This window comes from Protomyctophum parallelum (genome assembly GCF_964188405.1).
Source record: "Protomyctophum parallelum genome assembly, chromosome: 16".
NCBI classification, from domain to species: domain Eukaryota; kingdom Metazoa; phylum Chordata; class Actinopteri; order Myctophiformes; family Myctophidae; genus Protomyctophum; species Protomyctophum parallelum.
This window is the reverse complement of record NC_139711.1, coordinates 36,540,275-36,566,542: the sequence shown is the minus strand read 5'-3', so window position 1 is coordinate 36,566,542 and position 26,268 is coordinate 36,540,275. Positions and strand designations below refer to the sequence as shown.

Below are 26,268 nucleotides of genomic sequence, written 5' to 3'. Positions count from 1 at the left end.
TGCATGCAGGCCCACCCACTTTTGGCCAGGCCCACCCTAAACTTCTGTTCTGGCTTTGCCACTTGTGTTTGGTCTATGTGAGTTGCTCTCAAGAAGCAAGGTACCATATTCACCCTACAGTATGTGGAGATGGCAATTTTGCAGCGAAGAGCCTGCATTTGATGAATTGGCTATTTTATTTAGAGCCACTATTTTTTTTTTAAGATATTTTTTTTGCGGCTTACGCCTTTTATTGATTTTTGAAGGGACAGACAGTAGGCTGACAGGAAACGGGAGAGAGATGGGGGGATGACATGCAGTAAAGGCCGTGTCGGGTCCGGGAGTCGAACCCGCGGCACACTGCGACTGGATTACCAGTCCGGTGCCCAGACCGTTACGCTACGGCCTGGGCCTTTAGAGCCACTATTGAGATATTTTCTTGGAAAATGCACCGCTTAAGATATCCGGTGACATTTGTGATATGATACGATGTGGTCCTGCATTCCTCAGACCGTGACCTTGTGCACACCCTAGGACATTTTGCAGCCAACTGTGAACTGTGAAGCAGTCAGGATGAGCAGTCGGCACCTCAAAGTCTCAAAGAGTTCAAATGCCTGGGGATCTTGTTCACCAGTAAGGGCAGAATGGAGTGTGGAGATGGACAGGTGGATTGACGTGACGGGGCATCCACACTACTGTGGTCGTTGTACTGTATACAGACCATTGTGGTGAAGCGGGAGCAAAGCTTTTGATCTACCAGTAGATCGACTGTCCAACTCCAACCTACTGTATGGTCATGAGTCGTAGGTGCAAGCAGCAACAATGAGTTTCCTGGGTGGCTGGGCTCAGCCTTAGAGATCTGATCACATCTGCGTACATCCAACTGGTAAGATCGCCAGGAGGAGCTGAATAATAAGCTGGGGATAGAAATGTCTGCCATACCTCGTTTAGACTGCTGCCGCCCATTACCCTGTCCTGGTTAAGCAGTGGAAGGTTGGAGATATAATAGGTAACTGGCAGTGCATGTTTTGCTAGTAGCAGCAGTGATTCATTCCCTCCATCTTTAGAGCTACAAGTTCCTCATTTTGGTCGAGGCTTGATTATCTCTCCCTCTCAACTTCCGAACAGTCTGTCTGGATCAAGAATGGACTCAAATTGTTGTATTTGGAATTTAAACTAACTTTGGTATAACTGTTTTGCTGAGCTCTCTCTCTCTCTCTCTCTCTCTCTCTCTCCCCCTCTCTCTCCTGTATATGTATATTTATATGCACACACACACACACACACACACACACACACACTGTATATAGCGCAGTATGGGAATTTAGCCCTCAGCAATGGTGTGTGGTGTGATCACGTTTGACAGAAGCCAGGCCCAGTGCTGATAGCACTTTCATAGGTACGACCAGGAATGACCTGACAAGTTAAGGACTTGCTATCAGCACCAACTGTAATCATATGCCTTGCTTGGAGGGTTTGATCTGCAGGCCATGCTCTTGTCTAAAGGAAATGGCACCTCTGGAGCAGCTTAGCATCTCCTTAAGGTCCCTAAAGTAGTCACAGAGATCGAGTCACCAAGGGGGAGGGGAGGAGGGCATTCTTTGTTAATATATACCTTATTACACTTATATATTAGCTTATTACACTTAGACAACAGGCCGAGTGTGCGATCTGGTGTGCCATGTTTACCCTTCTTCTTTTGGAACATTGTGTTGGTGGCCACTGGCCAGTAGTCTCTAACATGCCTTTTCCATCATCATTAGTCTGTCAATTGCCTGCTTGAGCTTGTTGTACAAGCTGTGCTTTGGCGTCGATGCTGACATCTTTGGTTGGGGAGTATTCTACGATGGATGACCGTGAGGGCAAGGTTTGTTTGGTGCCAACTGCCAATCACTATAGCTTCTGTGCCGCAGCCTCACTTCCTATGAGGATCCCAACGCCACTGTTCTTTATGTACATAACATAGTACATTATGTCAAATTAATACAATATAACTATCTGCATTGGTTGTTGGTGGTCTCCTTCTCCATTGAGCATTTTTTACCCTGAAGCTTATCGCCCACAGACTAAATGGGGGTATCTAGAAATTATTTTGTTCTCTCATGCGAGGGATCCAGGTTAGAATTCTGAGTAGTACATGAAAGTTACGGATAGCAACTTAATGTTAAAGGAGAATTCCATGCTAGAATGCTTTCTTATCTTTCTTACCTTTCTTTGTAGTTGTTACGTCCCCACCAAAGAGGTCCAGGTGTTTTTTTGTGCAAAAACTCCTTATTGGCTATTTCCCCTACCATAAGCCCTCAATGAATTGCATTGCATTGAATGGGAATTGAATGGGGCTATGGGGTGTTATGCTAATTCGCTTATTTCCATCGAAAGAAGTAGTAAAGTGTGGCGCTTGGGATATTATTTACATTATGAAGAGAGGATATATACAAAGAAATTATCATTTTGAGCGATGGAAATAACACCCCATAGCCCCATTCAATTCCCATTCAATGCAATTCATGTAGGGCTTATGGCAGGGGAAATGGCCAATAAGGAGCTTTTGCACAAAATAACACCTGGACCTCTTTGGTGGGGACGTAACAACTACAAAGAAAGGTAAGAAAGCCTTTTAGTATGGAATTCTCCTTTAAAGGCCGTGCTGATAAGAATAATGTTTGCTCTTATTGTGCGAGCTGGGGAAAAGGACATGGAAAAAGAAGGAAAGTACATTATATTCAGCTTCAGTACGTGTTCTACCATGGGGAACACAACTTAAGCTTTTTGTTTTGTTTTTTTCAACATGAAAATTGTTCCTTTTGCCGTCATTCCCCCAACATGCCACTGTATCATGTCCCTCATATAGATATTAGTAACCAAGCTTTATGCGATTGGCCTTTGTTATAAATCACTGATTTAAAATGCTACTATTGATTTATGTGCTGAAGCTTTTATATTCTTTGCATTGCTATTAATAATAGGCGAATAGGAGAGATATGGCTACTATTTACTGTATTTACTGCACTTGTCACAAATAACACAAGCCTCATGAATCATGCCGTTGGAATCAATCCAAGTTCTTATTCAGTTCAGTACATTTTTATTTTTCGAAACTGTTCCCAACGCAGACACGCACACAATCTCTCTCTCTCTCTCTCTCTCTCCCTCTCTCTCTCTGTCTCTCACACACGCACGCACACACAACATTACACACACATTCCTATGGATTGAGCTTTCAGCCTGAGGGGGTCCACAATGGAAGGACAGTCAATTACACGCCTCCTCTCTCTTCCCCTGTTCTGCTCTGGAGTGAGACATCACTAGACAGTGGTTCACTATCAGAGCACACTCTCTGCCTGGTCAGCTATTCATTGGCAACAGACGATGAGCCATATGTCATGAGAATGCCACCATCTGAAAAATAATGCCCCTAGCCCCTAAACCCACAGGTTGTACTGTGCTGTTGCCGCGCAACTTGCAGTGGAAATATGAGCCCTTTAAAATCCCCCTTTGTCATCCTCTTTCTTCGCCACTTGACCTCCGAACTCCCTCTCCAGTGTTGTCATTATTGATGTCCCGTGGTGAATCCCTGTTGAACCTTTCGGGTTTCATATACTGTAGGTACATATAGGTCTTTTGGTTCAGATTTCATCATGTATGCATATACTGTTGGTCTGTTGACCTGCTCCTGCAGTCGGCAGCATCGGGTTTTGGACCATATGGCTTGAAATGGCACAACTGTTTCTCCCTGTGAATCAAAGCTGATGTGGAAACCGTCTTCCGACCCTTATACGAGTGACTTTGGTGATCCTGAACCCTTGTGTCCCTATGAACATTAATTGGCCAGAATAGCAGCTCAGTGATGATTACCACTTACCTCATTTTCCATTGACTCGGCCTGAAAGTTTGTACGGAAGAAATGATTCCATAAAAGGTTTGTAGACTTGGTCACACACACCTCTCACACACACACCTCACGCTCACGGGCTGCCACTGTGGTACCCACGTATGTCATTTGCCAACGACTTGGCCTGAAAGTTTGTAGGGAACAAAATTTGTCATAAAAAGTCCATAGACTTGACGTCACGGGCGGCACACACAAAGCCAGGCGTTGGATGGGCTGGCGCCCCATAAAAGGTAGGGGGCTTGATATATATTCCTGTGAGACACCGGTCAACAAAGTATACAGAGTTTAATTAGGGGTTCAGAGTCTGGCTCAAGGACACTTGGACACTAACTCTGGGGGAGCCCGGGATCGTACTAGGAACCTTCCGGTTGCCAAGCAGCCACTGCTGCCCCATCAACATCCATGTTGATCCTTTGGAACGTTGTCTAGTAACATTAAACAACACAGTATGATAACTATAGTACGTATATACCTTCTAAAGAAATATATGAAAATCTACCTGACACATACTGTAACATACAGCATTTAAGTAACATCACAGTTTTCATGACCAAGCACGGTCTACCCACATGCCATTTTTTGTATTGGATATGTTCTGAATGATACTTTTCTCTAGGCTAATTCACAGGGTATTAACATTGGGATAAGCCAGGCCATTGAAAACTAAAGTGGCACCCAATGTCCACACAAAGAAGAGCTTAAATTTCAGATTGCCCCATAATGCATAGTAAGGCAATTGTAGACGTGAGGCCAAATAACGTTCAAATTACAGACATTACTGTCATACTGTCTATAGACATTACTTCTAGAGGCAAATACGAGGTGATATGAGACAAGTCCATTTATTTCATCCTGAAATCCTTTAATTGCTGCCCTAGCTTTTTTTTCCTAGAGGTGATTTGGTCACATAACGGTACACTTTTAAATCTGCAGTGTTAATTCAACTTTGAGTGTAAGCATCCAAACCACTGAGTTATTTGTGTTCTTCAGTATGGAATTAACACTGTTAATTCCATACTGTCCTGCAAAATTTGACTTTCCCATTTATGAGACCTGGCGGCAATTATAGTTCCTCTTATCAATGTATTCACAACTATGCTCTCTCTCTCTGTCTCTCTCTCTGTCTCTCTCTCTCTCTCTCTCTCTCTCTCTCTCTCTGTCTCTCTCTCTCTCTCTCTCTCTCTCTCTCTCTCTCTCTCTCTCTCTCTCTCTCTCTCTCTCTGTCCCTCTCCCTCCCTCCCCGATCCCTCTCTATGTCTCCCTGTCTCTGTTGCTCTTGTGCCCCCTCTCCCCGTTCTCTCATTTTCTCTCACATTCTCTCATTGGGTGAATTCTTAATAGACCTGACTGCTGCTGGGGCCTAAACGCTCATTAAAACTTTGTGAAAATCCTTCTGAACTTCGTTTAGCCTCTCTTTGTGTGACCAGCTAGGAGTTCTCTTTGAGACACAGCAGGTCTCCTTTTAAAAGGAGCTCCTTTCCTACAGTCTGCGCATTCTGTCTACTGTTCTATCTGCGAGGCCAGTCTCCTCCCCACCTCACCTTTTGTTATTTTCTGAAAACATAACTCCCCCCCACCCCCCACTCCCGTTGCTGCACTCCTTCAGGGGATTCAAGCACATAATAGGGGATTTCTGCCCTGTTTGGCTGTGTCGATATATCAAACGTCCCTGTTTTGTAAGGCCCTGACATCCAACACACCAGCAACCCCAGGGTAGAGCTAAAAGCTACATTTGTTGCACTAATAGGTTTACTTTTGTGCTTGCATGTTTTTTTCCCGTCGACTCCCAGGCTACGTTTCAAGGAGAGAATTGAGGATGTTGAGGGGAATTTAAACTTTTTCTTTGGTCTGCGGTAACATTGTCTGTTACAGTATGCATTTCAATCTGAATGCTATGATCCAGAGACTATCCTTAAGCCTATTTTAGAGGAGTGTAGCTGTAGCCTAGTGAGTCTTTTGGGGCTCCTTTATGAGGGAAGGGGCGATGGGTTCTGTGGCCATTGTGGTGAATGTGAATCTAGGTGCTGGTACTCTTGTCTGAGGGTCAGCAAGCAGCTGCATTATAATTGGTGTTTTGCTGGTATGTTGCTGGGTTGAGGGTTAATTGTGAATCAGGAAGTAAGGCTGTCACTCGACAGTGTGATTGACTGACGGGTGGAATGACTATTCATACTTATTTTCTTGTAGGTTTCCTGATGTTGTCAGCCAGTTGTTTTTCTAAGACTAAACTCATGCTGTGCAGTCGGAGGAGCCCTGCAGGCTGCATCAAATTGGAACAGTTGTTGAACCTTCATTACTACTACCCAATGGATCGCAAAAGGGGTGATCACACAATGCGCCATAACGAATTAATTGGTACACAAAGTCATTGAAAGTTAAATAAGTTTGTTAAAGCTGTGTTAATTAAATTTCGATATAAAATGCCTCTGCTAATAGCATGACGAGAAGAAAAGCAGTTGGATTTTTAAACACATTCAAATGAAGAGGGAGCTTTCTAAAGATAGTTGCCGTAGCAAAATCATTCAAATGACCGGTCCCGCTGGCGATTCTCGTATGTGATTGACACGTCGCCAGGCTGCCACGGAGCAGTTGATGGACAAGTGGCATTTATGAGGTAATTACATGAAAACTCATTCAGCACGGCTCAGGGGAGAAAAGCCTGCCGACTGGTGCCATGCTGTGAATACGACCACCAGGGCCCCAGCCAACATTGTAACACTGGTTGCCCGTCTTTACCAGTACACATTTCCAGCATATTTAGCAGCTCTTTCTTCACTCTCTCTCCTTCAAGCTACTCTTCATCCCTCGTCTTTCTTTTGTGTATATGAATCTCGTTAGCAATTCTCAGATACTAGGGCTTAAGAATGGCAGGGCTCACGTTGCGGGGGGAAAAATGTCACGCCCCCCATCACCCCATCCATTCCTCCACAGGCGAAGCTCGGGGACAGCCTCTGAATCATTGATTTTTGATTTGCAGATGAATATGCAGCCTCCTTATCGGCTGTCCCCCGCCCCCTCTCCTCACCCAGGCGCCTCTTTCTTAAGTCCCCTCTCCCCCGCCATCCATCCCCTCAGTTTTTTTCAGAATGTGCAGTGGGGGAGAGATGGCAGCCACACCCCTCTGCTGAGTGGCGCTCACTGTGAGAGGAGAAGAAAAGAGGACAAAAAAAATCTGCCCGGTCCTTCCCCTAATGAGCAAATCAATGCATCTGTCCCTCAAGAGAGGGAGAGGCAGAAAAAGAAGAGGGGTGCTGGTTAGGATCCTTAGGACGAGGCCAAAACACTCATGCAGAAGCAGTTACTACGTGCTGTGAATAGGAGCCTTTTTTTTAACTAACCACAACAATATATCAGCTCAGAGCTCCTCATTGAGGGAGTCTGTAATTAATTCAGCAATTTGACCTGCCCACTAGCCTCTTGTTACTATTGCTTGAAACACTGGGCTAACCTGCCCTCCCTGCGGCTTGTGCTCTATAAGCAACCCCCTAGCAACAGCTTCTGAGAGTATACCTCAAGACAGCCCTTAAAGGCGTAGTGAAATTAAAAATATGTTTTTCACACTTTTAGACCAAATCCGTGGTCATCATTATGGTCATACCTAACAATCGATGCCAAAAAAATGGTCAAATTCTCATTTCTGTGTGTTTTTATAAACTGCTTATAAACGTTTATAAATGCTTTATAACGGGTCATTATTGTAAAGTGCTACCAAATATTTTTTTTATTACTTCCTGAAAACGAAAACGTGCTGCGTGATGACGTGTAGAGATACACATTGATAAAAGCCAATAAAAATGAAGCTCACCCGTTTAATTCCCCATAACTGTGCATCCATGCAGCACAGCTGCTACTGATTACAGAAATCCTCTGTTTTTATTCCCATTCAAGATAACCAGACAGTGTATTACTCGGTTTCAACTTAATCATCACGCTAAAATGTGTATCTGAAAACATTATAGGGTAGAAATAAGCCACATAACAGTAAACTGGTACAGCTGGCCAACTATCTGACTTGTAAACAAACACACACCATGCTCCTGCGTATAGCATAGCTACCGTCCCTAGCTACCGTCCCATCGCCTGAAGGGATGCGACGCTCTGATTGGTTCAGAAATTTCATGTTGAAACCGTCTGAAACGTCAAAATAAAATGCCCACCTTTAAAGGGCCACTTCATCCCTTTTGCAACCAGATCTTATTTTACTGATGTTTAATAATATTTTTTGTCATTGTGCCATCTTCATGACCAACATTAGTCATGAAGATGTGGTCTCACTTCCTTCCTGGATGTACACATTACACATCCACGCAGCCTCCCCTCCACTGCCCCTCCACAAGGAGGGGCAGTGGAGGTCATTGTAGCATGTTGGTCATTGTAGGAATTCAGCAATCCAGTCAAACACACAGACTTCATTATTTTTCTGGCCATAGAGTGCATATCTCTAATTGTGCTGCTGTTATCTACTACAAATACTACTATTAACATTGAGTGACTGCAGTTTCTTCCAGTGGTGAAATGTCCCTTTAACATACCACTCATGTAAGGTATCATGTTGGAGAAATGATGATTTCGCAACTTATTTTAATGATTAACATTTGAAAGCATAACTAGCACATCTACAGTGGTTTGAGGTGGTCTCTCTACTCTTCCATTAAGACATTCTGACCCTTGTGTTTTGTAGGACACAGACTGGTGAACAATGTCAATAAAGTTATTTGAAGCAGACATATTGGGCACTAGATGTGCCACCATCTTCATTGTAGTTTGGATATCACTGCAATTGTCTCTCCATCAGGAGAGTGAGGGGACCATAATACGTAAGCGTCGTAACTTTAGAGATTTAAAGCTTTAAAGATAAATTGCTGCTCTCACTGACAGACCAATAAAATGTCTAATTGCTGTGTGGCTAGAAAGATGTTTAAAAGATTATAGTTGGGGAAAGAATTATTATTATTTATTAATGTAGATATCCCTCCCTCCATCCCCTCCCTCCCTTTGCTCATTGGAAGTTGGGTCGCAGAGGCAGCACTTCCAGCAGAGAATACCAGACCTGACTTTCTCAGCCAGCTCTGGCTGGGGGATCCCAAGGCCAGCAGGGAGACTGTTCCTTGGTCTGCCCCTTCTTATGCCCTTCTTACCAACTTGGCATACCCGGAAAGCCTCCCTGGGCGGCCACCAGGACTCAGTAGACATCCTTACTAGATGCCAGAAACACCTCAACTGGCTCCTTTTTTCTACACAAAGGTCTTCGCTTATACTCTCACGGATGAGCTTCTCACCTTTTCGCTAAGGGAGCCGCCAGCCACCCTACTAAGAAAACACATTTCCACAGCTTTGTCATGACCCTTCTAAAGTTGTGGTGTCATTCCTAACCTTTATATATTCTCATATAGAATACTCTTGTCCAGATTAGGGAAAACATCTCATTTGAGTTTAAAATCAGTGTTGGACATCTGACATCTGATGCAGGCACAAGGCTGGAATGGATGTGGCCGGGGGGGGGGGGGGGGGGGGGGGGGGGGGGGGGGGAATATATCCCTCATCTATACGCAGCCTGCCTCTCCCCCTTCCCGCTCAGTGAAATGAGATGGAGGGGCTGGGTCAGCAACATTTGTTTTGGGAACATCACACAATATGAATGGACAGAGGCAACGGTGGATGGGTGTTGGTTGTGTAGTTAAGAGTGGCAATGACGGGCAGGGCCCTCCGATAGGCTTTGTGATCGTCCATGCGTTCATGATGAGGTTAAATGAAGCGAGGGGATGTTCAGCTGCACCGTGGCCACAACATCACACCCCTGATGTCCCCTACACAGCCATGACAGGGAAGATGGGCTGCTGGGACACGTACTAGTAACACAACGAAGCATGGCGTCTGGTTCCTAATCGCTCATGCATGTACACCAAGTTGAGTGAAATCAAGTCAAATGCTTTATCTAATTTACGTGTCCTGATACACAGACACAAATAGTCGTATAAAAGCACAGGATACGATATACTTGGAGATCGCACAAATGCACCATGGCTTGTTCAAAGGAACCTTAAGGATCCATGGGGGATTCGAACCAATGACAGAAAAGTCTGTAGTTCAAAAAATAATAATGATAATTAGTGTCTTTTTGCTTATTCAGGGTACCTGGTTTTGGTTTCGTTCTGACAGACGTTTCTATCGCCGATAAGTACAGCTAATCAAGATATGAGGTGATGAGCCTTATCTCCACCCAGCATATGGTTTCTATTATTGCCTGCTCTCTTTCCCGGTGCAATATATTTCAATGTCTGCTTTAATCCACTCAGCCCCCGAGAGCTCTTGACTTTACCCCCATAACTAACCTGCCATGTCAGCTCCTTGTCGTCAGGTGGGTCAGGTTGGGAAACGGTGGGTTTGATATATGTCTCTGTACGTATAATCCTTCAATGAAGACGGCAGGATTTACAGTGTGGCCGATGGTATTTGGAGGTCTTGCCTTTCTCGCATGCTAATTCAGTCCATCTAACCCACCACCTCCGCCCCCACCCGTCCCAAATTCGATACCCATCGAGCTCTCAGCTGCAGGAGACTAATGATGTGTTGAGCACAGGTCATAACTTCAAACGGAGTTTAGCCTCACCGTCATTTAGTTTAATTTTCTATTTTTTTCCCCCCACAAAGGCTGGAAACATTTATCATCCTCCCTTTTACCTCTGAAAAGATGCATTGCAGCTTGATGCACCATCCTGCTAATGATTTTCTCTCGAGCGAGAAAACAGTTTTCCCTTTGATCTTTTTGTTTTGTTTTGTCTGGTGGTGTTTCTATAAGACATGAGACGAAAGATGTCTGAGACACTCTCCTAATCAAAGTATTCTAGAGCTGGCCTAAAACCCTGGTTGTGTGCCAAGGTTGACAATTGCAATTTCTGTGCCCCGCAAACAATACATTTCTATGAGACTGTGATGAATTCTACATGAGGGGCTTGATAAAATAAATAAATTTCTCTGTAGAGACAGACTTGGTTTCTGATGTAAATGGTTTAAAGCTGCTATAAGCAATAATATGTCAAAATGTAATTACTTCAGACAGCCAGCAATGAGCAGAACGCTCCCAAAAAGAATGTAGTCTCTGTGACACATCTAGGGGCTGCAATCTGCATTCAAAGAAGCTTTGTCATTGGTCGATTTGCCTGTCGACCAATGACAAAGCTTCTAGGAACATCTTTGAATGCATATTGCGGCCCCTAGATGTGTGACAGAGACTACATTTTTTGGGAGCGTTCTACCCATTGCTGGCTGTCTGAATACCAAAAGAAAACAAAGGTAATTAAAATGTTGATATATTATTGCTTATAGCAGCTTTTAATGGCTACTCACTATCAGTATCCATCCATGATGGAAAGCATGCACTTAAAAGTCAAGCAGAGAGACCTTAACTTTTAACAGTGTTTTCTTCAACCCACTGATGTGGAAGGGAAGGGAGACGTACTGTACTGTACAGTATAGTATCAATGCATGAATTAGTGTTTTAATAATGAAGAATAATGAATACGGACCTAAACGTAAAGAAGAAAAGTTAGGTTAGACTTTGGGACATGTTAGTGCCTTCAATATGTCATAGAAGGTGCACATACATTACAAGAACATCTCAAATTGAATTTGGTCAATTCGCTTTTTTATGCCGAGTACATTTTAATGATAATGTATGCTTTGTACATCACCTTTTACTGTTTTGCTATTCTCAACATTCCTGTGCAACTTTCTCTTTCAGATCTGGTTCGCGTTTGTCAATGGTTTCTCTGGCCAGATCCTGTTTGAGCGCTGGTGCATCGGCCTATACAATGTGGTGAGTGTTAATGTGATTTACTGTCCTCTCTCCATTAGAGTGAAAGAGACCACTTCATTCCGTGTCCCACCCCATGTCACTCTCTGGCACAGAATTCATATGCTGTGGCACCCCTTAACAGGATCGCTTTATTGCAAGACCATGTCATCAACCTCCTGAAAATCTCTCGTTTATTTATGACCCCTTGTCAAGTCCATATTCCCTCTGTGCCCTAAACTATGTACTGAATGTGAAAAAACAACAGAAGTATGCCCCAAAGAGTACAGTTGGCCCGGGCAGCCATTTGTGAATGATAAAGTGAACAGGTTGAATGGAGCGGCAACTGAGGCGGCTGTTGGCGTTGGGAGTCCCTCAGGGCTCTGTAACGGGACCACTCTTAATGAAGTCATGTTTCATGTCTGTCATATCAATTCAGCCGAGGAAAAAAGTGTACATCTGCAACTGTCTATTTTTTAATACTGCACCGTTTAGCTCACAAGGAGTTGACGTGTAACTTTAAACTGTTTATTAAAAAAATCTCCCCAATTCAATAAACAAAAAATGAATGAGAGAAGTGTGAAGAGAGACATGCCCACACAACATTGATAGCGCACAAATGGAAATGATTTATGGCTGGGGCCGACTGTCAAGAAAGTTCATCGCACTGGCATGCAATATTCACAATGTCTATGGGGAAGCAGAAGTCATTCTTTCACTATCTGAAGAGTGGAGTAAATACCTCCAGTTCAGTGGGAGTTTGTCGGGAAGCAGTGGGCTGAATCCGCCACTCAATGGAGATCTTCCTGGCTCCGGCTCTGAATGAGAAAGGAGTCCAGTGGAGCGTGTCCTGTGGCCCTGCCAGTCCGCACACTGAGGCCTGCATACCCCCACTCCAGATGGGTCTGCAGGGAGCTCACACTGACTGACCCGCCAATTTAGCCGCCACCCCCTCCCTTGCGGCCATACAATACTGTCGCTGCTCTCTCGGCAGCTGCTATGCAGAACAACATTACCACACCACTCAGAAATGGCACTCTAGTCGTGCCTAAATACCTGCCTCCCAGTCAAGGGTGCCACAGATGTTCATCAGAGAACTCTGAGCATGTTAAATCAAAATAAGTGTTATAGGGTCAAACGTCCACAATCAAAGCAAATGTAAAACAGCGTGCAGTAAATTAAACTATAACGGCAACATGGCAGTGAAGACATTCTTCTACTGTTGGACAAAAAGAAAATATGACAGATATTTTTATTATCTCTGACAGGCAGGTGGAGATATTGTGTTCTTGTTTTCTGTCAGTCCGTCTCTGTCAGACCGTCTGTCTGTCTGTCTGCAGCTAATATCGCAAAATACAGATCAGATCAGCGTCATATTTATTGTGCAGGCTGCCAGCAGGCCATTGATCTCAATTCCCAAATATTTATTTTCAATTCTTTACAATATGCATTATATTCACATTAACAATATATTCACACAAAACTTCCCCTTTAACTGGAATTTAAAAGCCATAAAATATCTAGGGGTTTGGATAACAAAATAATTTGATAACTTGTATGACAAAAACTTCAATCCTATCAACTCCAAAATAAAGAATGACCTTACCCGCTGGACTGTGCTCCCTTTAACCCTGAGTTCAAGAATCGAAACTATCAAGATGAATATCCTACCAAGACTCTTATATCTCTTCATGTCTCTACCTGTTAATGTTCCATTTAAACAATTCAATGAGTGGGATAAGTTAATTTCACGATTAATTTGGAATGGCAGAAAACCAAGAATTAAATACACAACATTACAGCTAAGTAAGGAAAAGGGTGGCATGTCACTACCGAATCTTATAGACTATTTCTATGCAGCCCAACTTAGATTTGTTGCTTTATGGTGTGGCAACGACTCAGACGCCAAATGGAAAAGCATAGAACTAAGTGAACAGGATATCCCAATACAAGCCATGTTAGGTGATAAACAATTAACCAAAGCCAGTTTAGATAAACTAGATCCAATCACATCTTTCACACTACAGACATGGCACACCCTCGTCAAACAACTAAAAATAGAAAAGCAATCAAAAATACTGAGATGGGTTGCCTTTGATACGGCATTTAAGCCAGAAATACTAGATCAGAGGTTTAAGTTTTGGTTCTCCAATCATGACATCACATCCTACTATAAGCTTATGGAAGAAAACCGGTTACAGAGCTTTCAGAAACTGAGAGATACATATTATCTAGAAAAGGAAGATTTCTTTAGATATCTCCAACTACGTCACTATTTCAATCAAGAAATTCAGAACCGTGAACCACAAATGAATCAAAGTAAACATATGAATTTAATTGCTCAGGCTCATACGAAAGGAACAAAGAGAATAGTATCAAAATTATACAAAAGTATTTCAGACTCCAGAAAACATACAACCGATTACATCAAAGAGAAATGGGAGAAAGAACTGAATGCCCAAATCACAAGTGAACAATGGTTAAATATTTGCAGAACACAACACACAACTTCAAGTTCCAACACCTGGCGTGAATTCTGCTGGAAAAACACCTCTTTTTATCACTCCAAAACTTAAATCAAAACAGCTTGGAATATCCCAGTTGTGCTGGAGAAACTGTGGAGAGGTAGATGTAAATCACTATCATGTTTTCTGGGGTTGCTCTGAAATTCTCACCTTTTGGAAAAATGTCACAGAGAAATTACAGGAGATTCTGGGCTTTCAAATATTAGATTCTTGTTTGATGCTATATTTGGGAGATTTACCAGATGAAATTATGGGAAGTGACAGATATCTGATGAAAATCTTTCTGGCTGCAGGGAAGAAAGCCATTACTCGGAAATGGCTACAGGTAGATCCTCCTTCCATAGATGAATGGTTCCAGATAGTCTCAGAAATATTCGACATGGAGAGAATGACTGCTAATTTGAGATTGAAGAGAGTCTTTTGAAAACAAATGTGAAAAATGGTTTGATTATACAACTGAACAACAGGTGAGCTAGGAACCAGAATGTTTGGCTTTTATTTTATTTTTGTTGCTTTGTTTTTTGTTATTTTTCTCTGAATGTAAACAAAAGATATGATCCTTGAATCCTTGACACAAATATTCATGTTTATGATACATAGATGCTTATATTTCTAGATCTACTGTTTTAGTTGAGTTGGCAACACATAATGTAATGTAATGTTCAATTGTTTGTCTTTTTGCTTTCTGTATGTCCTTGTATGTCTATTTCTGTTCATGAAAAATTAATACAATTTAAGTTGAAAAAAAAACAAACAATATATTCACACACCGATACCAGAGTAAACCATGCAAGGCACCAAACTTAACTGACAGGTTCTAGTGTCTTGCTCATTAATTGCATGACAGAATCTATACGATAACGGAACCAAAAAGGTAGAGAAACTACAAAACGAAAATGCTAATAAATACTGTATGACTTAAATCTTCGCTGGATAGTTGGAATGCTTGATCTGAACCGTGGATGTTTCATATAGCGCTGACACATTTCTGCATGTATTTGTGTTTACCAGATCTTCACAGCTCTGCCTCCTCTTACTCTGGGCATATTTGAGCGCTCCTGCAGGAAAGAGAACATGCTGAAATACCCAGAACTCTACAAAACGTCCCAGAATGCAATGGGTTTCAATACAAAGGTAACGTCAGACTCACTCACTCACTCACTCACTCACACACACACACACACACACACACACACACACACACACACACACACACACACACACACACACACACACACAACGGAGGCAGTCATGCAAAGTGCCAACCAGCCTGTTGGGAACAGTTAGTGGATCAGTGTCTTGCTCAAATATCTAGCTTGTATATCAAATCTACTCCATAGTAACAAACATACGTATTAGGATTTGTCGCTACTGAACTGAGTTCAACCTTTTTCTTTTTCATGGAATTGGAACTTAGCTGAAAAAAACTTTAACTGTATTCCTTGAAGTTGAAAGTGCTTGACTTGCTCCAGCTCTTGGATGTGACATAGTGTTGTCATCAGTCATTGGCTAAACCAGACATATCCGTCATTATAATCCGCCAGCTGCAGTCAGGCCTTCTCCAGCATGATTTGGTTTGGCCTTGTCAGTTTCTGTGCGTGTGTGTGTGTGCGTGGGTGCATGCATGTGTGCGCGTGCACATGTTCACTTTCCCCTGCTGCTAATAAAGATGTCTCCCCCTTTCTCCATGCTGGACCCTCCTCACAGGCGTGGTGACCTGGTTAGCCCCACACAGACATGGATTAAAGACGGACTGACCGTGGAGGTCAGGGGCAACTGGGGCAGTGGTGGTGGGGTCCAGCGAGGATAGTGAGGGGAGTCTGGGGTAAAAGTGTTGGGGCAGGGAGAAGAGACTAGGGGGGAGTGTGCTGTCATGGTGTGACGACATTCGTTGCGGAAAATCAAGCAATTTGTTAAGGCGAGTGCTTGTTTGTTCTGGAAGCAAGGCTGTCGTGTCTAGTTTAGCCTGGCTGGGCCTGGCCCCTGTAAGCAGTAAATATGACAGTATAACTGTACTGTAGTGTATCTCCAGAGAGCTTTATGGAGCCAAGGCCTGGTAAATCAACTCCTGTCAGAGTGACACTTAGGCCATGCCGTGTCCAGTTTAGCAGTTGTTACTTTGATTTGGCTGAGAAAGGGGCTTGTATATACTCGCCAGTGATTGTGGGAACGGCTTTGTTCAAGTCAGGCATTGGGCAAGAAAAACTAAGCACACTGAGGGTTTTTCATTGATTGATTTTTGCAATTAATACAGGGGTACGATTTACAATGATTGTTAAAATGGATAACACATTGTGTTTCTGTCTGTATTCAATTCATTAAGTTCAGGTATTCCTATGACCTTTGACTATTGCTTTGGCAATGTAAACCTATGTTTCTCATGCCAATAAAAGCTCCTTTGAATTGCCTATAAAGGTCCTCCAAATCAGGAATTCCAAATACGGCTTGGAGGGCACAGATTCATGGAATAACTATGGAATCGTGCATTTCCCCTTCAGTGTGTGTGTTGGTTGGTCGGGCACGTGACATCACGTAACATCATCAGGGATGGAGCATGTGGCATCACGTAACATCATCAGGGATGGAGCACGTGACATCATCAGGGATGATATATATATATCCATATATGGAGATCCCTGAGCTGCTGTTCAAAGTGTTTTTTTTTTTTTTTTTTTTTTAAGATTTTTTTTTTGCGGCTTACGCCTTTTATTGATTTTTTAAGGGACAGATAGTAGGCTGACAGGAAACGGGAGAGAGATGGGGGGATGACATGCGGTAAAGGCCGTGTCGGGTTCGGGAGTCGAACCCGCGGCACACCACGACTGGATCACCAGTCCGGTGCCCAGACCGTTACGCTACGGCCTGGGCCTTCAAAGTGTTTTGATGACATCGCATATCACATCTTCTTCTTTTGCTGGCTTAGTCCAAGCACAGACAGAGTAATCCAATGTTGTAGGAATATACTTGGGGAGAGACTTTATTAAGTTGAACATGTCAAGGAAGGGTCACAAAGTTGGTTACGAGCAATGAACCTGTTTTTTTTGTTTGCTCCTCATTTTCCAAGACCCATAAATGATGACTCAGCCAGGTCGCCAGGTTGTTTTTGCTGGCTCGTCCGCTCTTTTCCGTGATATTTTCCTTGCAGCTGGCCCGAGGCGAGAAAATCCAGCAGGAATTTGGCCCCTCGAAGCCTGTCTTTCTGCACGCCTGGCTCTTTTGTAGACAACAGATACTGTCTTTGTGAATTAAGGCTGTTTGGGTTGAGGTGAGAGAAGGGAGGGGCAAAGGGCGTTACATATTTAAGGCGCGGCAACATTGTGACACCCACTCTTACTTTTAATCACATAATATTCCTGACACTGAAGTCACTGTAGTACATAAACCCCACTTCCTTCATGTGGCCCTCACAATTACCACCCCTCTACACCAGTGTTTCCCAAACACTGGGGGTTTCACGAAATATTAAAAAAAAACAAAAACAAAGTAGAAGTAGTGAAACTAGCTGCTATTTTCTATTCGCTATTCTCACTAGTTTCGGTCCCAGGGACATCACATTTCTCTTTTGGGTCTGGGCAAAAAAAATGTTCAGTACCGCTGCTCTAAACAAATCACCAGCATCTATCACCTCTTCTACTTCGCTTTCACCTTCTCTCTCTCTCCTCTCAAACACACACACACACACACACACACACACACACACACACACACACACACACACACACAGAGAGAAGAGGAAAGGGTAAGGGTGGTGAGGGGAGGCTTAGAAATATTTGGCCCGATATAAAGTACAGGCTTTCATGCCTTTTTTTTCCCTTTTTAGGCAATTAGGAGTCACACAAAGGGCCGAATCTTTACAGGACAGACCAGCATTCATTCTGGTGGGATTCTTAGCAACCTGCTGGGAGAGGGGATGAGGAGGGTGCCAGGGTGGCAATGAGGAGGGGCGAGTGTGAGGACCCCACTGTGACAAATGATTATGAACATTTATTGATCCCATTAGCATTCATTATTGTGCTCCGACTCTGGAGAGAAGTACGGTGGTTTCGTGTGCTCTGTCAAGGCTGAGGGAAACGGATGGCAATGTGGGGCACAGGCCCAGCTATGAGGAGAACCGGGTCTGACAGTGGGGGGCTAATTGGTTTAAATGCGTAATCGTAACATTAGAGATAATGTATCACACATTTGACCACATTTGACCACAGAGATGGCGGGTTGGGGGTGGAGCTCCCTCCTGGTGTATGAGGCCTGTGTGCTTGGGGCTGGGGTTTGGCGGGGGGGCTCCTATGGGGCTCAGGGTTTTGTTAAGTCTAATACACAAGGTGAGAAGGTCAGGCCACATAGACTCTCACAAACTGCCTAGAACAAACCTTGTTTCCTCTTCTGTCCTCTCCTCTCCTGGCCAAGTTGTCTGGCACAACTCTTGGGCTATAAACTGTTATTCTGAAATGTCTCAAACCTGTGAAAATCCCATTAACTTAAAGAGCTTTCACTGTATATAATTTATCTTGGACAAGTAATGTTTGTATGTACAGATGGATTTCATGAACCTGTTGAAAATTGAGTTTTAAGAGTGTTTTAACTTGTAATCTGCCCCCCCAAAAGATTTTCAAATATTTGAAAGACATGCAAAGATTTTGTTTCCCTGCCAGCCTTTTTTTAATTTATTTATTTATTTTATTTTTACCATTTTTTTGGTTTGATACATTTTGAACGTGTAGAAATAACACCAACATCTGGGTCAGAGCAGAGGGGTAAATGGGGCACAAATGCAGAGGGTTCGTTTTTTGGCAGACTAGATTTCACGGCTGTTTCATGCTACATCGCCCATTAGTGTTGTGTTTGGCTGTGGCCTCGCATAATGTAAATCTGAAACAAGGTGGTTTTGAAAAGGGAGAGTATTGATTTAACGGCTCATCCAAAGTCCACATGCCTGCGCGCAGACACGGGCACACACACACACAAGCGGCATTTTCCAGCTCCTTATTAATTACCATAAAAACAGCTTAATCTCTGTCAGCCTCCCGTGCGTATATATGTTTTAGGATTGATGTCTGGTCTGTTTAATTCTCCTATTTATTTCTCCGTGCACTCCATTAAATTCTCCCTCGAAAGGACTGAAATCTAATGAAATCTAATGAGGGGAAACTCCCATGCTGCACGACACGTTAATGTTGCATAATGTTGTCTTTTCTGTCTAGCAGACCACCTATAATAAGTATTTTTCAGTAATTTCAGTATTACTGTCACTCTCATCTGGGCTTTCTTTCTTATATATTATTTTGTAAATAATTGTTTTCTTTACCCGCAATTAGGACTTAATGTAAAATTACACACACACACACACACACACACACACACACACACACACACACACACACACACACACACACACACACATACACTCTTACCCATGCACCCCCAAACATTGCACACACTCGGCACCCTCTCACTCTGGTAACACACACACAGATGATACAAAGTGTTTGTCAGCGGGGTGGCCATTCAGCACTGAGGCCCCTACAAAACCTCCACTTAGCCTAGCGCTGGGACAGGACAAAGAGCCCAGGTCAAAGGTCCCTAGGCTGGCTAGGGCGACCTACATCCTTTTCTCATCCTTTCTTCTCTCTCCCGCTCTCTCTCTCTCTCTGTCTGTCTCACTCATTCACACTCTCTCTCCCCCTGCTTTGGCTGTGCCTCTCTCATTTTATCTTCTTTTTTTTCCTCCCCACTCTTCATCTCTCTCTTACTCGTACTGTCTCTCCCGCCCCCCCTCCCCCCATATTGAAACCCCCTACTGCATTTCTATTACCCCAACCCCCCCAATCCCTCCCGACCCCCATTTTCCTTCTCCTTCCTCCATCTCGCCCTCCTCTTCTCCCCCTGGCAGGTCTTCTGGGCCCATTGTCTGAACGGTCTCTTCCACTCGGTCATTCTCTTCTGGTTCCCCCTCAAAGCCTTCCAGCACGGTAAGTAGCTCCCTAACGCAGAGAAGGCTCAATTGCACTCTGTATAGTAGTAGCGTCGGCCCATGGCAGAGTGGAGGACAGTTAAACACACATACTTTGTCTTAATTAGTTCTTTCTTCAACCGCTCCAGTCATGAATTACAAACATGTGTGCGCCTTCAGCAAGAGAGAGAGATGGGACTCTAACAAGCATGTTCATAATGCTCACTCTGGTTTCTATGCGTGCGTGCAATGACACACTGAAATTGCATTTGCACGCAATCATTTGTGGTCATCTGCACAGACGAGCAAAGTATGTTTGCATAAATTGCGCGTGTGCACACATACACACATACACATAGCATTTCAGGTCTATATTCAGCCCAGACTTCACTATATAGCCAAGAAGGGATCTCACACTCCGTTTGTGTGTTTGTGTTTGTGTGTGTGTGTGTGTGTGTGTGTGTGTGTGTGTGTGTGTGTGTGTGTGTGTGTGTGTGTGTGTGTGTGTGTGTGTGTGTGTGTGTGTGTGTGTGTGTGTGTGTGTGTGTGTGTGTGTGTGTGTGTGTGTGTGTGTGTGTGTGTGTGTGTGCGCGTGCATGCGTGCATGCGTGCGTGCATGTGTGCGTGCATGCGTGCGTGCATGCGTGCGTGCACATGTTCATGCTCTAAGAGAATAGGGATCTTTGAGTTGGAGAGCCTTGGCTGGCGAGAGTAGGGGACCACACAGGCTCAGGCCTGCTCTCTAAACAAAGGCGCCAAGCCCCTTCAGTCTGACTGACAGGCTGTCAGCAAAGCTTCAGCGCACACATAGACATGTGACCAGCCGGAAGTAAAGGAAGAGGGAGCCCCTCTTTATTTCTGCCTTTCTTCACTGACAGTCGCATGCTGCTGATATTTTAGCCCCAACCCCACGTGGAGGTTTGGAGAACACAATGTATTTCATATGTGCTTAATTTACATCAATTCAGCCACTGTACTACTACTACTGTACTTGCTGTATTGTATCGTAATTGTGTATTAACCTGTGGATAAGCATAGGTTAATAAAAATGACTGTAGTAAGCATGAGTATAGAGTTACCTACGAATCTAAATGTTATATATTTCACCAATTACACAGTAAATATTTTTCCCTTTCAATTAATACACCAGTTAATGTGCTAGAATTGCCAAATTTGGATTTTCTTTTTCATGAACTTTATGCTTTTCTGTAAAGCTGAATAAATAGCCATTTTGTCAGCAAAACAATATCTGGTTCCCGCTAATTTTGTTGTTTTAACACAACTCAGCCAGAATTTGCAGCTATGATTAATGTGGGGTGATTTAGTTTTGCAGTGCGATAGCTTGTAATAACAGCCCAAAATGTTTCCTAATTCTTACATCAGACCTACCCAATTCAATGAGTCGTAATATAACTAATTGACTGTGGGTTTACATCAAACCACAACCCTCACATTACCTGTAGTAGAGCCTGTTGATCAATAGCTCTTTGTTCTAGCCGTAAGAGTTTTTACACTCTCAGATTTCAATTGACACATTTTGTTCTGTAAGGCACCTTTAATAATTGCAGAACATTGGCTTATCAGCAATATTGAAACACTGTTTGTTGACTATTTTTTTTTTTGCCCATTTATACTTTAATGTATTTAATGTAAATATACATTAAATACATGTAATGGGGTTTATTTCCGCCATGTTTTCTGAAAGCTTGTAGAAAAGTGTATCCACAAGGTGCAATAGTACAAAGTATGTGAGCAATGTAATTTGCATTATTAAAATATGTACATAATGTCTGTGTTCAGAATGGAAATTTAAATGGGTCTTTAGAGGCCAGCCATTGTTGAACATTGTGTATATTGTAGAATGTAGGTTTATTGCCAAATGCTGATGCATTTCATTGTATTTGGAACGCCCATTGATAACTGTTGACATGGAGGTACCGGTAGTTGGTTAAGAAAAGGCCAATAAATCATTTTGTTCTCTGTTACATGAAGGTTAATACTGCTATTTATTCATGTAATCACATTTTCCAACAATTATTATCATTTTAGGTGTAATTGTGCAATCCTGAGAGAACTCGATAGTTACACTAATGGAGTCCAGCCTAAAGACTCCAGCCAGTCTGACCTTATCTGTAATCTGCTGTTCATTCACTTCGTAGATACTGTCTTTGGCAATGGAAAGACCCCAGACTATCTGCTGCTGGGTAACATGGTTTATACAGTAAGTGTTTTTTGGTCTGACAAGCAATGTTCTGTTATGCTGAAAGGAAAGCAGCGAGGTGTGTTGTCTTTTAATTAGTTTATGCCTTTTATGCATTTTGTTGCAGTCTGCACTGTAGTTGTGATTCAAGATATCTAGATATTTTCATTTTGAGTTAATTAAATGCAATTTTGTGAGATCATCTTTACAGTCTGAAACCATAAATATGTTCAGGGCATCAACCGAATGCAAAACATACAAACATATAGGTCTCTTTTCGCATGTTTGAACTTCCCGTGACTTTTAGGTGAATTTAGATACGGAGTGGGACAGTGTGTGTTAACGTCTACGATTTAATGTCTCCGCAGTTTGTGGTAATCACAGTTTGCCTGAAGGCTGGCCTGGAGACCTCATCTTGGACCATGGTAAGGTTGATGGCTCTCTGTCTTCCTGCTAAGATGTCCGTTACCTTTCTCTTTATAGGCCCATTGACACTTGTTACATACATTCTCCATCTTACTCTCATCTCTTCACCCTCCAGCCAGACATGTGTTGCTCTTCATTTGGCCTGTAACCATTATACCATGTACAGTATGCAGTATTAGAACATAAACTAGACTTTGTTCTCTTTTCTTTTTAGATAAAGTGTATAGCTTCAACTAAAAGTGTTGAGACATAATATATCAAAATGACTCTTTATGGACTAAAATTGAATCCCAACAGAGTGGTCACTTTTCTCCCCCAGTGATCCATTTGAGGTTTCTTACTGTCAGCTATACAATCCAAGGTTCTATCCCAAAGTTCAACTTTGCTTTAAATAGTAATTTAACATCTCTGTGATAAAAACAAACAATGTTGCATTATGACATTTTGATTAAATTACAGAATAGAATGAGGAAACAACAACGTGTGCTTGTTCAGATTTTCACAAGCTGTGTGAATCTAATGACTTGTGTTCCGCTGAGTGAAGAAGCTCATGTTGACTCAGTGCTCCTGTGTGCTTGCTCACTGACTAGTTCAGTCACATTGCCATCTGGGGAAGCATCGGCCTGTGGGTGGTGTTCTTTGGCATCTACTCCTCACTGTGGCCCTGGATCTCACTGGCCCCCGACATGTCAGGAGAGGTAAGCAGTCCACGCACACGCACACAGACACACAGACAGACACACACACACACACACACAGACAGACACACACACACAGACACACACGCACACACGCACACAGGCACACACACACACACACAAACTACAATATGACAAACGAAATTACATTTTATTCAAAAGACTATAGCTAAAAAGCAATATTGATGCATACTCATATACAGTATACACAGATGTGCACAGGAACTGCACCCTCCAGCAGTGAGAATACCACTGATATGATTCCGATCACTCCTACACCTCATAATTCACTCTCCACTGCAGAGTGACACTGGTGGGAAATTTCACAGTGTAACTTGACACCCGGCTCTGGGTGAACGAGAGAGAGAGCCATAGGGCTTCAAAGTGACGGACCTTCTGGCTTGTGTTGCGTAATGACTTAATTGGGCCAATTAGCCCCGTGTTTGTATTACGTCGCCTTCGCTCTGCGCTGAGTATCTGCAGGTGATGTCGAAGCATCACAGCGGTCCGGGAGAGAGCCTGGATGATTTTGTCCTGAAGCGCAGAGAAAAGAAACGATCCGAAGTTCGGTCTGGCACGGTGAGCGAGAACACCGGAGCATGGGACTTTTTAATGTCACAGTAGTGGAATTTGTAGAAAGAAGTGTTTTAGAAGGTGTTTTCAGGTGGCACATATGAGCCGAGTTCTCCATTTTATACACACACACACACACACACACACACACACACACACACACACACACACACACACACACACACACACACACACACACACACACACACAATCAAGTTCACCTTGATTGTATACTGTAGCTAGGCTGTGTGCATGACCCGGGGTGCTTTCATCCAGGCCCCCGTAGTAGCATAATGTTGTCCTATGGGCAGCTGGTAACCCTACGCCTCAGACCTGACATGGGGACACCCGTACATCATCGCACTGGGATGCATACCCCCGCCTCAGCCCTGACACCCGAGAAGACATCAAGAGACATCATCTCAGGCCTCCTGTGTGTGGAGGAGGGTTAAACTTATCTCTTTCCCTCCACTCCACTTTTTTTTTCACCCAGTGTGCTTCTGTTGTTGAGCGGTGCTGAACTGCTCCAGTGACTGGCCGTGTGTGTACTGTATATGTCTGTCTGTATGTTTGGAATTCTACAATATACACAATGTTCAACAATGGCTGGCCTCTAAAGACCCATTTAAATTTCCATTCTGAACACAGACATTAGGTACATATTTTAATACCGCTGGGTGACCTAAAGTGGCACTGCTGAGCAGCCTAAAAGGGCCTTTCACACTGAGCAGCCAGCCAGCGGTGTTGTTGAGCAGCCTGCACACCTCAGTTTTTGTATTAGTATTATAATTATTTTCTTCTCTCTGTGCCTGCCTTCTCTTTTTTTTCCCTCAATCGTCCATCTCAGCCCTGTCCTTTCTTCTTTCTTTTTTTGCCTTTTTCACTCGGCTGTCTTCCCCTGTGTCTGTCATTCCTGAACTACCTGAGGGGTCAACAATGGTGCAAATGACACCAGAAGCTCTCCTCTTCTCCAGTTTCTGGCCTGACTGACTCCCTAATGTCACCTCTTTTAACAGGACACATTTAGCAACCATCCATTTCAATGTGAAAGCATTAATCAGTGTCTGGGCGAGATTTTCTTTGGATGACATAGACAAGACAGGTGCATATAGGATCCAATCCGTGGAACATCTTGGACGGCCGGCCAAGCCTTTTATTGGAACTCAATATTGGCTGGAGCCCAAACCACACATCAAATCCATTTTTCACCTCACTTTACGGCAAAAGAAGATTTCGGGTGATTTTGAACAGGAGATATAATCTAACTCACTAAGCAGCTTAGTTGCACCTCAGGAGATGTCTCAGGTACACCCAGTCACATTTAGCTATCAACACAGCTGCCTCCAGCCACAGTCCTCCCCTCCTCTCTTTTCTCCAACACCTGCTGGGTCTTCCAGCCTGGGTCATTCCTAAACTGACTCACACTTGCTCTCACGCGTGCTCTCATAAACGCTTGTCAGTGACACATGGGCCTCGCGCTCTCAGTGAGCATGCGCCAAATTCTTCCGCAGTTCCTGTCATGCGATAAGAGACGACCTCTGCGTAGGAAATCATTTTACCCAGAAGTGTGTGAAATGTAGCGGACACTCTAAAGGGCCTGGCACTGCAGGATATGTTGAAAGGATTTACTAGGAGGAGATTGCATTATTTATTGGATCTTTGCTTTTGGGGTTTATTTAAGGACATACTGTATGTGTAATTCTGTGTAAGTGTAATAATAAAGAATAATAAGGTAGATCATCATAATTTAGCTGTTTGTGAAGAATGTTCCTTTCGGATTGGCTGCCTAAGGTCTGGTCCTCCTCTACACAGATATCTCACACCGCTAACTGCTCTTATGAGCGTGAATATCTGCCAGGCCGGGTTGCCTACCCAGGACTGTATCAGTTGTAGGCTGCTGTTCGGTGCTCTTATGAGCGTGAATATCTGCCAGGCCGGGTTGCCTACCCAGGACTGTATCGGTGGTAGGCTGCTGTTCGGTGCACCTGCCAGAACACAGGGAAGCAGTGGAGAGAAATAGTTTGTACGACAGATTGTGGCACCTCCTATGGGCAGAAGTGAAAATGCCATTGAATGTACAATAGAGGCCCCTCAGCATGCGATTCCAATTTGGAATCATTCATGATATATGCGTCTGATATATTCATGATATATGTGCTGTTTTATCTAAGAAACAGACCTTCCTTTACATCCTGGTCAGTCCAGCGGTGCCGGAGATTAGCTTCTGACAGATACA

At 43.4% G+C, this 26,268-nt stretch overlaps 1 protein-coding gene across 4 annotated transcripts in view; it reads left to right on the top strand.

The window, feature by feature from the left end:
* atp8a1 (ATPase phospholipid transporting 8A1) overlaps positions 1–26,268 on the top strand; it is a 152,626-nt gene that overhangs the window by 111,463 nt on the left and 14,895 nt on the right. For 3 of the 4 annotated variants that reach the window (XM_083786146.1, XM_083786147.1, XM_083786145.1), the window contains 6 exons: positions 11,613–11,687; positions 15,200–15,322; positions 20,076–20,154; positions 22,295–22,356; positions 22,704–22,760; positions 23,352–23,459. In XM_083786146.1, coding sequence (XP_083642272.1) covers positions 11,613–11,687; positions 15,200–15,322; positions 20,076–20,154; positions 22,295–22,356; positions 22,704–22,760; positions 23,352–23,459 — 504 coding nt within the window. Of the gene's footprint in view, positions 1–11,612; positions 11,688–15,199; positions 15,323–20,075; positions 20,155–22,294; positions 22,357–22,703; positions 22,761–23,351; positions 23,460–26,268 lie in introns of those variants that run through there. The other variant, XM_083786148.1, reaches the window with a different exon arrangement.